Below are 14910 nucleotides of genomic sequence, written 5' to 3'. Positions count from 1 at the left end.
GGGTCACTCATTTTTCAGCCTTTCCTGAAAATCGAGGCTACTCGTTCATTTTTTCCATTCTTCCACCTCGGGCAGACGTTATTCCGTTCCCATGATTCGCCAGCTATTTTCTTGGGTGCTTTTCTTCGTTCGGCAAACATCAAGCTTCCCTCTTCTTCCTTCGCTTTTCTAATTCGAACGATGCCGACGATATCGCTTTTTGCACTTTTATTCCTCTTGCCGTTGTAATGTGCTTTTAATTTGCCAAAGGTACGATATTATCAGTTTGACCGACATACGAAATAAGTCGTGGAAGGTGTAGATCTGATCTTTTTTTTCCTACCAAAATAGATGGACTATCATGGTTCGCTTTCTTAATTTATAAAACTGTTTGCTTGTATATTATGAGACGAATTACTCACGATCTAACAATACAACAATGTTTATTTTAATTTATTATTGAATATTTAGTTAATAATTTTTTTAATATCTGTTTTTTTATTAAGATAAAAACATATCTACGTTTAATGTTCACATTAAATATTTCACAAGAAAGTGATATTTAACTTTTTGTGATTTTTTTCTATAGTTAGTCATTTATATTAATTATTTATGACGTTGTTAAGCTGATTTGTTAATTTCTTTTATTTGCTTCTGCGTTTAAATGTTGCATAAATTGCTATTATTTAAGCAATTATTTAATTATTAAGTATACGATATATATATATATATATATATATATATATATATATGATTGTAATATTTTTATATATAAATACAATATTTAGAGAGAGATCACTAACCGCGATATACTATTGTCAATCGCTATTTCAATCTTGCAAAATGGAATTCTGAGATAAAATCGCATGTTGTCTCCTTGAATGTACCTGTCATTTTTAACATTTTCTACATTTCAATTGCGAGACAGATGTCTGTTGAATCGCTTAAAGAAGGAACATGATCGCAATTCGTGATACGACGAACAGTTGGAATAGTTGGATGTGCATATATTTGAGAATTTATTAAAGCAAAGGTATTTCTTTTTAAAAAACAGATTTGTCGAATTTCGATCTAAAAGAATCAATATTCCACAGTCGTACCACAGATTGCCAGATTAAAGCATCCTGTACATTAAAATGCTGCTTTAAAAGATCACGATCGAAATATGAATTCAATTTTCACTCGATCGTAGAACATTTCAAAGTCCGTGGTCCTGGGCGTGTGTGGCGAATCGTTGCGAGAGGCGAGCAGTAAGGTCCTCGAGGACATCGTTGGCGACCTGCACCGCGCATTGCGGAGGGAACACTCGGCTGTTGTGGCCCAGACCGACGGAGAACATCGTCCTTGGCGATGACAGCGTCATTCTGCATCTTCAGCAGATCGAGTTTGTCACCGTAAATACGAGCGATCAGGAGACGAAGGATCTTCTGGAGCATGCGAAGGATATCTTCATCGGTGAGTAAGATACTTTACAACAGCTGTTTCAAGATTAATCATTATAGAAAGCGCACGCATTGCAAAGACTTTTCTTAATTTTCTGGGATATTCTCAGTTAATAAAGCTTGTCGATCTCTCACATTACTGACATATAAAAAACGCTGCACATACAGCATACAATATCACGTATTTCATATATTAAAGTTACATGTAATATGTATCAAAATTACAACTTATGTGTAGCAGGAAATTACTGAATTCCTTCTAAACAATCATTCACTTTGCTTCGCATAATTAAGTTGACGAGAAATCGTTGCTTCTTTCTACGTGAGACGTCCTTTTAATCGCAGGAAACATCAGGAGTCTGGTCAAGGTGCTGAACGCTAAAAGTCGCTCCGGTATCGATTCGTTCATCGTGTATCTGAGCGCTGGCAACGCGCGGGGCACTACCTTGACTCTGGATACTGACGAGTCATACAAGCTGGAACTTGTGCCGAAGGGGAAGATTCTGGAAGCCAGAATTACGGGGAAGAGCTACTTCGGGGTGCGGCATGGCCTCGAGACCCTCAGCCAGCTGATCTGGTGGGACGAGGCTACGGGCAAGCAGGGCGCTCTTCGCGTCCTCACGCGAGCCTCCATCGAGGACAAACCCGTATTCTCGTATCGCGGCCTTCTCGTTGATACCGGTAGGCAATTCTTCCCCGTCGAGGAACTGAAGAGGGTCATCGACGGCATGGCAGCCACGAAGCTCAACACGTTGCACTGGCACCTCACCGATTCTCAGAGTTTCCCGTTCGACTCGGCGCAATTCCCGGAGATGGCGAGATGGGGTGCTTACAGTGGTGATCACATTTACACACCTGACGACGTGAAGGATCTGGCCGATTACGCGAGGATACGCGGCGTCAGGATCGTTGTTGAGATCGATTCTCCGGCTCATGCCGGCGCCGGGTGGCAGTGGGGTGAGTTCTGAAGATCTTAAGTCCTAATGTGATACAAGTATCACATCAATAGATAAATACATATATAAAATATGTAGTTCCAAATTTTGCAATATTCTTGTTGACATAATTAGCTAAGCATTTTCACCACATTTTTATGACAATCAGGTACGGAACACGGTTTTGGTGAGTTGGCGTTATGTGTGGATCAGCAGCCGTGGTCGTCCTATTGTGGCGAGCCAAACTGCGGTCAACTGAATCCCATAAATGAGCACTCGTATCGGATACTCGAGGGCCTGTATCGGGAGTTATTAGATCTCACCGAGGTGCGCGATTTAGTGCATCTTGGTGGCGATGAGGTGAATCTCGAATGCTGGGCGCAATATGGCAATATCACCCTGGCTATGCAGGCGCAAAATATGACGGACCATCACGCGCTTTGGGCGGAGTTTGAGACGAAGATGTTGCAGCGGTTGATTCGGGCGAATCACGACAAGGTGCCGAAGGCGGTAATCCTGTGGAGCTCACCGTTGACCAAGAGGCCTTATATCATGATGTACTTCGACCCGAAGATTCATGTGATCCAATCCTGGGGCGGTAGCAATTGGCCGGAAACGCCGGACCTGTTGGAGGACGGTTTCCGGGTGATCCTGTCGCATGTGGACGCGTGGTATCTGGACTGTGGCTTTGGCAGATGGCGAGAGAGCGGCGAGGCCGCGTGCGGCGAATATCGCACCTGGCAGACTGTCTACAATCACCGTCCATGGAAGGACTATCCACCACAACAACTGCCTTTAGTGCTCGGCGGCGAGGCGGCGATTTGGAGCGAACAGACTGGACAATCGTCTCTGGGACCTCGACTATGGCCCAGGGCATCGGCACTCGCTGAACGATTATGGTAAACAATGTAGCAAAGTAATGTACCAAAGATATAATGATTTTTCCTAATAGAATGTTCATAAGAAATTTTTTTTTTAGGAGCGACCTACCGACAAACAGTTACTCCACGGACGAGAATGTTTACACCAGACTAGCCATGCATATCGAAGTTCTGAACAGCAGAGGCATCAAAACGGAGTCTATGTGGCCGCACTGGTGTTCCCAGAACCCCGGGAAATGTCTCTGACCGATCGTTAGAGATCCGTTAACTATCCATCAGTCGTCCCCCGAGTATTGTACTTGCGGCGCTGATAAACACATAAAAACGGAACTACACAAGAAGCGGCGACGTCAGCCGCAAGTCCTGTCGGTAGGCGAAATCGATCTCATCCGACGCGTAATGTCATCGCGTATTCGTGATTCATGGGACTTTTCGACGATGCATATTCTGCCGATGAAACTGACAATCGTACCCGTTCGATAAATCACTCTCGACACGGCTTTTCCACTCGCGAGAAACGAACGCTGAAGGATTCTTCGAAACGTTCGGTAAACATCGATATAGCTAATAATCAAGACGCTCTCTCTGCGTATGCAATGGATATGCAAACATGATAAAGCTGCGAGGTCACGCAAACGGTAGCGAGTAAGACGTGATTTTGAACTAACACGCATTAACTTGATATAGAGAAACGCGTGGCTGGGACACGTAATGTAGGACAAATAACCTTATGAAGAGGTTTGAAATCAAGCTTTGTGCAAGCTTAGTTTTATAAGCGTCTACTTAACGAATCGAATGATTGTAATCAAGTGGAACCGCGGAAATTCTATCGATGGAATGTTTTTGTGATTGTTATGCGTAGGATCGCTCGAAAACCGAACTGTGCATCATGAATGTTACAGATCTTTTAATTCCTCTCGATATCTAGACGGTATCATTATTTCGAGAGTAAATTTGTTGTCGGCAAAAATAATATATAACGTTTGTGAATTATTGTAACGAAATTAATATATCCGTTACGATGTTATCCGTTAAACTGTTTTTCGCTTTCAGTTTCCACTGCGTTAAAGTACAAAAATTTCGCGCTCGAGTGTTTCAAGAGTTTCCAGCACAATACTCTCTTTTCGACAAATATGATATTCTATCCCTCTCTTTCGTCTGTCGATTTGATGACGCTAGAATTCTGAACAGTGCTTATATATTAATCGTTTAATCACGTTATACTGCTTGACGATGCATGATTGAGACAAATTGGGACAATCGTGTCCTAATATCGAGAGATGACGAGGCACTATCTCGATCGAGGCTCAATTAGAGTCCTAGCAAGAAGGAGCCTGTAATTAGCGAATGAGAGAGAAAGTACGATGGCGCATATGTACGCGGCATCAACGAAGCTTATTATTGCGTTATCTCTCGGAGCCCGGAGATGAATCGGGGATACCGAAGCTGTCACGGTCGTAGACTAGCTTTATCACTGAAACCAGCCTCAGCCAGGGGCAGTTTTATAGCGCGTAATTTAGCTTTTTAACAATTGAGATTACATTACTGAAAGTATAAGTAACGAAAAAAGCATGTGTGTTTGTGTGTGTATAAGTGTGTGTGCGTGCGTATGTGTGGTAGTGGTTCTGATATTATACCATGAATGTAGATTGAGAGAAAGAGTGCTTGTGTGTTTGCGATTAATCTGTATTAAAAAGTATGTATGATGAAAACGCTTGATGTCAAAGAGCTTGAGATTCGCTGATTCGTCAGCGTGCGACGCTAATCGAACTTTCTACTTATCGTCAACGTAAAAATGCTCAGGGCAGAGTAATACAATCGTTGGACGTTTCTTACGCGCGCGGAGAACAAACGATACGTCCGAGGATCTCTTACTTTATTTCTTGAACAATGCTAAGAATTTTATCTCAAATAAGAATTGAGTTTAATACTATTATATTATTCATCGAACGGATATTGTGTTCAATTATAATTCGTGAACATGATCGGTTTGAAACAGAAACAGTCAATATGGTGTGACAACGTGTTTTTATTTAAAAAAATAATGATAAAAACTAAAAATTTGATAATTTTGTTTCGAAAAATAAGAGGCATTACACTGCACTGTATACTACGTTATTTTTTATCTAATAATGAAATTGCAGAGATTTTATTATTGTGTTCTGTTTTCTAATTGAGTCCCGCGCTCGGAAGATGACGTCCGTATCACCACGAAAAATTCGACTGATAGAACTTACGCAAAAAAACTCGCCCAAAATATAGTAATTCCAAGATGCATGCGATCGTCTAAGCGATGCGAGTGATCACGAGCTGAGAAGTGAGAAGCGCGTGAAATTCGCCCCCCTTAATCCGTGTAGTACAACGTGGCCTATGAATTAAGAAAACGCGAGTGGTCCTTGGAAACTTGTACATACTTCGTAACGACGTAGGGAGCAACTTATAATATATAGATAGATATGTAGATAGAGACAAATAGCTAAGATAGTTAGGTGAATCGATAGACGGTTATTTAGGCGAATAAGTAGACAAAGACAAATAGGCGAATCGCTCATGAGGGACGATGGGGGCGAGGAAATGTAATGCGAGTTCAGAAGAAGAGACGTTGGGATATCTGTACTTACCGATACTTACCGATATTGATGGCTGTAAGAGGAATTAATTCTCCTATGCGTTTGTAGATACGAGATACAAGATCGTAATAACGTATTTCGGATAATAAATATTATCTTAAATTATGATGTCACTCGCAAAGAAGTATATTTAAATAATTAATAAAATCTGATAGAGGGAGCAGACGAAGAAGAGAAAGAGAGAGATTTAGATTTAGTTGAAGCAGCGTCTAATTTTCGAAAGATTAGCAGCTGTTGTTATGTAACTTTTCTATCATTTTGCTCGAATATTTTTGTGACATCATAATGCAAGCTAATATAGGTACTGAGGATTTTCAAGATTGAAGTTACGCGCACGAATTACTCCTCCGGTTATTTCTTATGTCAAGTTCATCTTAATATCGATTAACGAAACAGGGATCGATAGATGTGGAAGTAAGCGTTACGAGTAATAATAACAATTTATCGGTTATCGTTGAAGAATAAGAATTTTTCGCGATTAGGACGGTGATATTTACGGTACGTATACTTATTACGTTATGCGACTCTCTTCGGTCCGCAACGATGAATGTATGTAAATAAGACACAACTGTGAGTGTGTATGTGCGCGTGTGTGTGTCTCGACAGTTTTTCGAACTGATTCGAGCAGAAAGATATACTCTGTTATGACGTGTCTCTTACACGGATTTAACATAAAGTGAATTTTGAATACATCATTCTGTTCTCGCTTTATTCCCTACAAAGACTGTTCTATTTCCTTATATTAAATATGCGTGTTGAATAAAACACTGTTATGATAAACGTTTGCCAGAAAGAAAAATCTCAGGAAAGCATATTCTTATATGTAATATTTATAAACTTCAAAGAAGGCCCTAGACACATATAAAACACATCTAAAATGGTGTTTGTGATTCTTTGCATTGCCATTGGTCTTATCAGATAATATTTTTTCTCGTTAAAATTTGTAAAAATGTTTACTTCTTAATTCAATTAAAATTAATATATCAACACTTATAGATATTAGTATAACCATTTCGAAAATATATCCATTAAATATATCTTCGAAAATTATATTATTATATCCTTGATAGAGCCATAACAAAATATTGACATCTGTTTTACGTCGCGTCGTCGGTATTTGATGTGGAAGTTGGGTCGGATAATATAATTAGAAATTCAAACCATCCGCCCTGCGATGGTTTGAGCTAATATTGACAACGGTCTATCGAAAAGAACTTTCAGAGATTAATCTTTGATGGATCACATTTATCAAATAACTGATTTGTTTGTATTTCTCACAAATATGTTGCATATATAGCATGATGAATATTTGACGATATTTACACATCTGAAAGAATCGAGTGATGATATGCGTCAGGTAGCGACGATGTAATGATAAAAGAATATGCTGGAAATTTCCAATTATCTCACAATCATCAGTAGCATTATAAAAATTTTAGAACGACGCATATCAAAGTTTCTACAAACTGTTAGTTTCCACATATAGCAACTGGCAACTGCTATGTGTATCGCTGCAGTCAAGAGATAAAGAACATATCGATGACTATTATGCAGCGATTTATTGTGCTGCGTTTATTGATGGTCAATTAGACTGTTGAAAAGTAATTTTCAAGAAAACCTTCAAGAAAACCAAGAGAAAATAAAATTACATAGGTCTCTTCTGTCTCTTCTAACGCGCTACGCAAACTATGTATAATGATGTCTATATTCACGTGATATTAACCTTACAGAAATTTAATACTGTGAGTAATCATATTTGGTTAGTGATTTACTTGTTTTTAGGATTGGAGGTACCATTAACATGCTTTTATAATAAGTATACTACTTATCTTGAGTATTAAAAGCACTGTTAATGATACATCCAACCCTGAAAATAATAGTAAATTACTAGCCAAATAATCACTTACAATATTAAATTTTTGTAAGGGTTGATGTGCCTGCACGAAGCATAGATCAGATTTATCGGTGCTTAGTGCAGGCACATCAATATCACATGAATAGACATCTTTATGTGTATAGTTTTGCATAGCGTGTTAAGAGAGACCAATGTAATTTTGTTAACATTTCCCTTTCAAATCGATCATCATCTATCTGCGTCTAATGTTTTTATAATTCATCTTGACAATTCTGATGATGCTGATTTTAAAATTAATTAGACGTAAGGTAGAATCCGGTCGATTGATTTCTTTAACTTATGCAAATATATAATTGACAGTGGAATGTATATGTACTTTCCTAACATAATGATATATATTTTAGAGAATTAAAAGAGATACGTGCACGAAAACAATTTCCATTAATTTTCCTTGCTGAACGTTTATCTCCTGCGGGAAGAACGAAGAGCGCGTTACTGCGCGGCATGCTGTATAGTGTATGATAACGAAGTGAATAATATGTTTCAATAAAAACATGTTATTCATTTTGTTATCGTGCACTGCAGTGGTCGGAATTAGTTGCACTTTCGAGGCGATTTTCAAGAGCTACGCCTACTTCTATCTCCTTGCCTCTCCGCTCGGCCGGCGAGCTCTACAAAGTGACAAGCGTGTCGCTCAAGCACAAATAAAGAACTGTCACATGTGCGCAAAAACTTGCTAGAGGTGTTATTCCTAAATCTATTCTTATCGAATTTCTTTTATTGAAATCTCCTGGTTTTTTTATTTTTATATACGCTATGAATATATTTATATCATAATTACAACGTGACAATATAAGAAATTATAAATAATCGTAATCTAAATAAACTACTAAATATTTATTTTTTCTATTAAATTATTTTATATTGAAAAACTATATTAAATAGCTTAATTTATTATTTATTATATGTATTACGTATATTGATCTGTATATACTATTTGAAATATATATCTCTCACAAATCAAGAGCTTAAAATATGCTGTATGTGTATAATGACACAATCGCAATTAGAAATTGCGAATCTTCGACGTGCAACGAGCACGCGTTGTTTGCCGGACGAGCCGTTGACTCGCTCTACGTATTTACTTGAGTTTGTTTCCACATGCGTCATTACATTACGAGAGGAAGGTCCGGGGTGTGCGGAAAAACGTGTGTGATACTACCGCCCAACGCGCAGCCGCCCGATTTACGGCGATTATTCTCTGTCAAAGTTTCATATGATCCGCGATCACGTACACGCGCATACTCTGAGGAAAGTGCGGACCAAGCAGTGCTGTTGCTAGTACTTGTAACGTGAAACAATTGTGATTCGCGATAAAATCAAATTTAAGGTGAGAGATAGACATTGTGCCATTTGATTTCAAATATTGCATCGTAAATCGGCGATAAAGAGGTTGCGATTTATTGGTAAGGAAAGCGGAGAAATTATTTGGAAGCTTTAACTGACACTATAATTACAATTTATTACCAGCGCAATGGTACGAGAGAAATAATTTTATTATTTAGATTAACATTAATTTTTGCATATTATTTATGTAGTAATGCTGCTAAAAAAACGTATCAGAATTTTTGACGTGACGGACTTTATTCGTATATTTTTTCTTTTTTCTTCTTGATAACGTTCTGAAAATGGAACTATAGTCTTCGACTATTAAATGTTCTTTTTTATGAATATATAGCTGTTGTTTTTTATTAGTATAACGTTAAGAGATGGACAATTCTTCGTTGCAGTCCTTTAAGATTGACTCAAGATCCGACAATCAGAACAATTTTTTGAGAAAAGTTAACATCTGGGTTATAAAATAATTTCCATATAAAATCTTTGTCTTTAAATAATTATTTAATTAAAATATAGTTAAAATATTTTATGTGAATAGTACCAGAAGCTTTTGCAACAAGCGAATAAAATCCGTTGTGTTATAATAAAGAAAAAAAAGCACTAAATATACAATATACAACAATATACATATAGCACACTGAGAAAAAAATTTTTTAGATCCAAGAAAATATTTCTTTGAATAGTCCTAATAACATATTTACTTAATATAATCACATATTTATTTAGAATTATATATCTTTACTTAAATTAAGTAAAAATATCTAATTCTAAATAAATATGTGTATTATATTAAGTAAATATGTTATTAGAACTATTTAAAGAAATATTTTCTATGATCTAAAAATTTTTTTCTCAGTGGCATGAAAAATGCGTAAAAGTAAGAATTTTCTTCAAAACATTTTTACTCTAATTTGTTGCATCTCGTATTACCGTAACAGAAACATTAATAAACACGTGACTTGAATTTTTACTCAAAAATGGGCTTTGATTTAAATGATAATAAAAGTATGATCGTACGCAGCAAAGATGCATAGATTACTATAGTTTTGCATCGTGAATAGAATGAATGGTATGAATGGCGGACGAAAATTCTGTCGCAATAGAAGAGAAAAAGAAAAATAACGTAGATTTATTTTTCCTGCTTCCTTAGCGTCGGGATGGCCGAAGCTGAAGTGGATCGTTTCTTAGCCGATCAGAGGCACAAATGCGATCAGTTGTTCGAAGGTAGGCTTGAATTTATATTATTCAATTGTCTGTTCAATGAAACTAAATACTAAAAATTTGAAACACCATTTGGCTTCTAAAAAATTGCGATTCTCACGATGTTTCTTACGAAAAAGAGAAATCTACATCTCGCGAAGAATCCTTTAACGTCTTAAGAGCGCGAAAAATCTTCTCAAACTTGATTAGAAATGATGGACGATCGATCGAGGTCGGTTACGGTGTTCTTCGCGTTAATTAAGTATATATAGTCGTTATTACCATCAACGAGAACGCCCCACGTTAGGTATGTCCGTGTTTGGCGACATGATGTCGGTGACCACCGGAATCAGCTTGTTCGGGGACAACATCACTAATGAGGATCGATTGGAGAAGTATCGCGGCGTCGCCAAGACTAGCGTTGACGACGGCAACGGAACAGAAATTCGTCAATGCCCGCCGACCTTCGACGGTCTACTCTGCTGGCCGCGCACCGACGCGCCGGGAACAGCCACCTTGCCCTGTCCACCGGCCTCGATAATGGGATACACCGACCTCGCGAGCGACAATCTCAGAGCGCTCGCGGTGGCCAGCAAGGTCTGCCTGGCGAACGGCGAGTGGTATCAGAACTCGGACGGCGTCGCCTGGAGCAACTACAGCCTGTGCGTGCTGAACAGCACGCGTTACATCATCGACAAAAATCTGAATTATACGCGGTGGTACGAAACGCCGGCGGAATTCGCGCTGCTAAATGTAAGCTCCGTCCTGGCTGCCGCGGCTACGATCATCGATATCGGGAATCCGCCCGATTGTAATTTAATTAACCGCGATCGAATTAATAAAAACAAAATTTGAAATTTTTTGAACTTGATATTGTTTCAAGTTTAGAGAAAAATAAAATTTAGCCATTTATAAAATAAATTATGTTATACATATACAATTATGAGCCTAATAACTACATATAATTCACATATAGGTGAATTATTGTATAAACTACATAGATATGTATAATTAATTGTCATGCATTGTGTGCGATTATTACAGATATGTGAGATTATTTTTTAAAATTAAGCTTTAAGCGCAACATAAATGCAGTAGATTTAAAATAAAACTTGTTTGTATGTATGTACAGCTATATTATTGTACTATTATTATTTGACAGAAATGGTTGCCGATTATCAGGATGGTATCGCATATCGGATATGTGACTTCGTTTACCACCCTAATCGTTGCCATGGTGGTTTTTTCCTTACTCAGGTGAGTGTGTTTTCCTTCTGATCATACCCGTCATGATCTCTCTTTAATTCCGTTGAGAGTCCTCCACTTATCGTTAATATCGTTCCCCGTATGTACGCAGGAAACTCAGGAATCCCAGAAATAGATTACACATGCATCTGTTTGCGTCCTTTATCATGAGAGCTTTTATGGCACTCCTCAAGGATTGGAGTTTTATAGACGGCATCGGATTGGCCTGGGACGTCGTCTTTGTCGACGGACAGAGCGCTTTTATCAGGGAGCGCAATGTAAAGAGAGCGCAATGCATAGATACTAATTATTTTATTATTCCAATTTACAATTAGTTATAATTTTTTTCTCTGTTCTGACTTCTCTGTTCTGATCTTTTGCGTTTATATAAAAAGCCTCTGTGGTAATCTCATAAACTATTTATGTTCTAGTCCTAATAGTCAAAATGGCATGACATAGAAGAGTTATCGCGTTAATCAATCAATCTTTAAATACTTACGTCTGCGTAAAGACAATATTCTTAAATTGTCTGTTTGGCTTCTGTTTCTATCTTCTTCTTAATTGGACAATCCTCATTTTCGCTAATCGACGTTTTAAGACTTGGGTCTGCAAAGTCATCACGAGTCTGTGGCAATATTTCATCGTGGCAAACTATTCGTGGATCCTGATGGAAGGGATGTATTTGCACAATCTGGTTTTCTTCGCACTGTGTACCGACACCAGCACAATAGCTCTGTACATTGTGCTAGGCTGGGGTAATATGGACAAATCTGTTTAAAACTGTTTAGAATCTAAAGCGATCTTATTAAATCTTATTGGAGTTATTTACTCAGAGATTTAATTCCGTCCCGAAATAGGTCTTCCCGCCTTGGTAGTGGTGCCATGGATTATAATACGGGCGACTATCGAGGACACTCTCTGCTGGACCACTAATGAAGATTCCTCATTGTTTCTCATCATAAGAATACCAATTATCACATCTATTTTGGTATGCCAAATAACGTATTATCAACGGGCATTCGTGATGTATGGACATTATCTTTTTCTTTCAGTTTAATTTTCTACTGTTTCTGAATATCGTTCGTGTCTTGCTTGTGAAGCTGAAGACGTCGGTATATCTGCAACGGAAGAAGATGAAATACAAGTTAATACATATAAAACTTTAATTAATATATATATGTATAACTTTATTACATATCAATTTATATCAATTTTAGATTAATTTTATTATTGCCGATAAGGCGGTTTACGGTACAAACAATATTTCTCGATGAAAAATTTAGTTAAGCATATATGAACTTTTGTTAAGCACATCGGCATTTATTTTATTTTTAATTTTCAGGAGATGGGCAAAGTCGACTCTGGTTTTAGTACCACTCTTCGGAATACACTATACCTTTTTCTTGGGATTATCTTATCACAAAGGAGTAGAACTTGTTTGGCTATTTTGCGATCAGCTGTTCGCGTCCTTCCAGGTATTTATGACACGAAGAAAACCTACTCTCTGATATAATTTACATACTCACGCGCTCACGCGCACATTTCGTGCTTTGCAGGGCGCCTTCGTGGCTTTCCTTTATTGTCTGCTGAACGGCGAAGTCAGGGCGGAAATGCGACGAGCGTGGAAGGCCCGACAATCAAAGAGGGAGGTCGATTCCTTCACCTCCGGGCACACAAGAAATTCGAGGGACGGAATCAATCGAAAACGGCATCGATCGGAGGGCGATGATGGCACCAATTTCGCGATTGCAACCATGAAAAAGTTGACGTTGAAAGGCATCTAGTAGAGAGCTGTCCAAGTAATCCATGTTCAATCAGCTGTCTCAACATCGAATGTATTTTATTTATATACATGTAATCCGTCTAAATATCTAAAAAATACCAAGACATTGATTGAAAAAGTAATAGCAAATGTTTGAGAATAATGAAATTATAAAAGGGCGAAGCGTTTCTTTATATTTAGAGGAAGTATCTCTTTAATGTAAACATATAAACCTTATTGTAATTTTTCTTTCTATAAATACGCTATATTAGGCTTGTGCTACTTTTTCTAAATGTTTGAAATGTTTTAGCACACTCGCTTCATAAATAAATGTTTCTATGTGTACGTCGACGTTATAAGAATATGCATTAAATATGTATGACGATAAAGAGAAAGAAAATTAAGCGTTAAGAAGTGTCCATGCTTTCGAAAAGAATGATTTATTATTTCTAAAAGGAATTTATTTACTTTACACATGACAAATAATCTTTAGTGTAACGCATGGAATTTTGTTACTAAAATTGTTACTAAAATTGAACTTTTGCTTTTGCCAACATGGACGTTTATTACCATTATTTTTTAAGCTTAAATCATTTCTTTTAATCAGTACATAAAAACGAATAGCTTTGAAAGTTTAATCATACGAAGGTAAATGACTGCAATGTGTTCTCTCGGTAAGTTCCACCATTCTGCCCTGATAAGCAAGAGTGCCGTATCTACAAAAATTTGGAGTTATATATCGATTCTGACATTTTCGACCTCGAGGAATTCGTTCGAATAAACAAAAAAAAAAACCATATCTGCAACCGTTTTTAAGATGTAAAAATATCTTTTGTTATATCTGCTTTCAAAAAGGCTTAATTACGAAGCAAAAGAGTGTGTATCGTATTAACAATAAGCAAAAACGCGATATCTACTTTTTTATATTTTACACTATAAATATTGTAATTTTAGCTTTACAAAATGATTTCTAGTGGTAATTTACTTCAGAAAAAAGTAGGTTGTGACGGTTACATTAAAAATTTTCGAGCTGTTTTTCTCAATTTGACGTTTTTGCAGATACTGCACTCTTCCTTAGCAGTGCAGCATTTAGTATTGATTATAGATTTCTGCTGTTGCTGTTTTTATCACCGCCATTTCATAACTTCGTTTACTTCATTTTTTTTTTGAGTCATTACATTCTGAATGTAAATCCTTCGATTCTACAAAAACATGCGCAAATATAACGTATTAGAAGATTTATGTTAAAAACAATATTTAATCTTTATTTAATATATTAATCATATTTGATTTATAACAGTTGTGACGTATTTATAAATAAGGCATGTGTTTGGCGGTATGAAAGGGAAAACCGAAAGGGTTTTAACCATGAAAAGAATCGTGGTGACGAGGTGTGAACTATCTCATGACACCCGAGACGCCCGGCGGAACACATTAATCGCCTGCGACGAGAAGGGCGTGTGCCGCGTTCTTGATTGTCGCGGCGAGGATCGGTCATATTCACGCGCACACGCGTGTACGGCGGCGCCTCATCTGTAACTCTCGGCCGCACGCGTCAACCCTCGCGCGAGCAATTTCCGAGA

The 14910-nt window shown here is 37.6% G+C and overlaps 2 protein-coding genes across 12 annotated transcripts in view; both read left to right on the top strand.

The window, feature by feature from the left end:
- The window catches only part of Fdl (fused lobes), a 38784-nt gene extending 32222 nt beyond the window's left edge, over nucleotides 1-6562 (top strand). For all 11 annotated transcript variants that reach the window (XM_071776354.1, XM_071776356.1, XM_071776360.1 and 8 more), the window contains 4 exons: nucleotides 1172-1434; nucleotides 1767-2378; nucleotides 2526-3255; nucleotides 3336-6562. In XM_071776354.1, the coding sequence (XP_071632455.1) occupies nucleotides 1172-1434; nucleotides 1767-2378; nucleotides 2526-3255; nucleotides 3336-3483 (1753 nt within the window). In that variant the 3' untranslated portion in view covers nucleotides 3484-6562. The remainder of the gene's footprint in view (nucleotides 1-1171; nucleotides 1435-1766; nucleotides 2379-2525; nucleotides 3256-3335) is intronic.
- Nucleotides 6563-8921: 2359 nt separating this feature from the next.
- On the top strand, nucleotides 8922-13614 carry LOC139811752 (secretin receptor). The gene is made up of 10 exons (XM_071776125.1): nucleotides 8922-9112; nucleotides 10271-10344; nucleotides 10628-11073; nucleotides 11483-11577; nucleotides 11678-11843; nucleotides 12164-12320; nucleotides 12423-12553; nucleotides 12618-12709; nucleotides 12908-13040; nucleotides 13122-13614. The coding sequence occupies exons 2-10, from the start codon at nucleotides 10278-10280 to the stop codon at nucleotides 13347-13349; spliced, it is 1515 nt and encodes a 504-aa protein (XP_071632226.1). The 5' UTR covers nucleotides 8922-9112; nucleotides 10271-10277; the 3' UTR covers nucleotides 13350-13614.
- The last annotated feature ends 1296 nt before the right edge of the window (nucleotides 13615-14910 follow it).

This window comes from Temnothorax longispinosus, chromosome 4, assembly GCF_030848805.1.
Source record: "Temnothorax longispinosus isolate EJ_2023e chromosome 4, Tlon_JGU_v1, whole genome shotgun sequence".
Classification (NCBI taxonomy): Eukaryota; Metazoa; Arthropoda; class Insecta; order Hymenoptera; family Formicidae; genus Temnothorax; species Temnothorax longispinosus.
The sequence above is the reverse complement of the archived record's forward strand: the minus strand, read 5'-3'. Positions and strand labels throughout refer to the sequence as shown.

What these genes read in the sequence shown, in the direction of transcription:
- LOC139811752 (XM_071776125.1), top strand. Translation starts at nt 10,278, where the DNA reads ATGGCCGAAGCTGAAGTGGATCGTTTCTTAGCCGATCAGAGGCACAAA. An exon ending in ATGCGATCAGTTGTTCGAAG is followed by an intron (nt 10,345 to 10,627) that starts GTAGGCTTGAAT and finishes GCCCCACGTTAG; the next exon opens with GTATGTCCGTGTTTGGCGAC. An exon ending in GTGGTTTTTTCCTTACTCAG is followed by an intron (nt 11,578 to 11,677) that starts GTGAGTGTGTTT and finishes GTATGTACGCAG; the next exon opens with GAAACTCAGGAATCCCAGAA.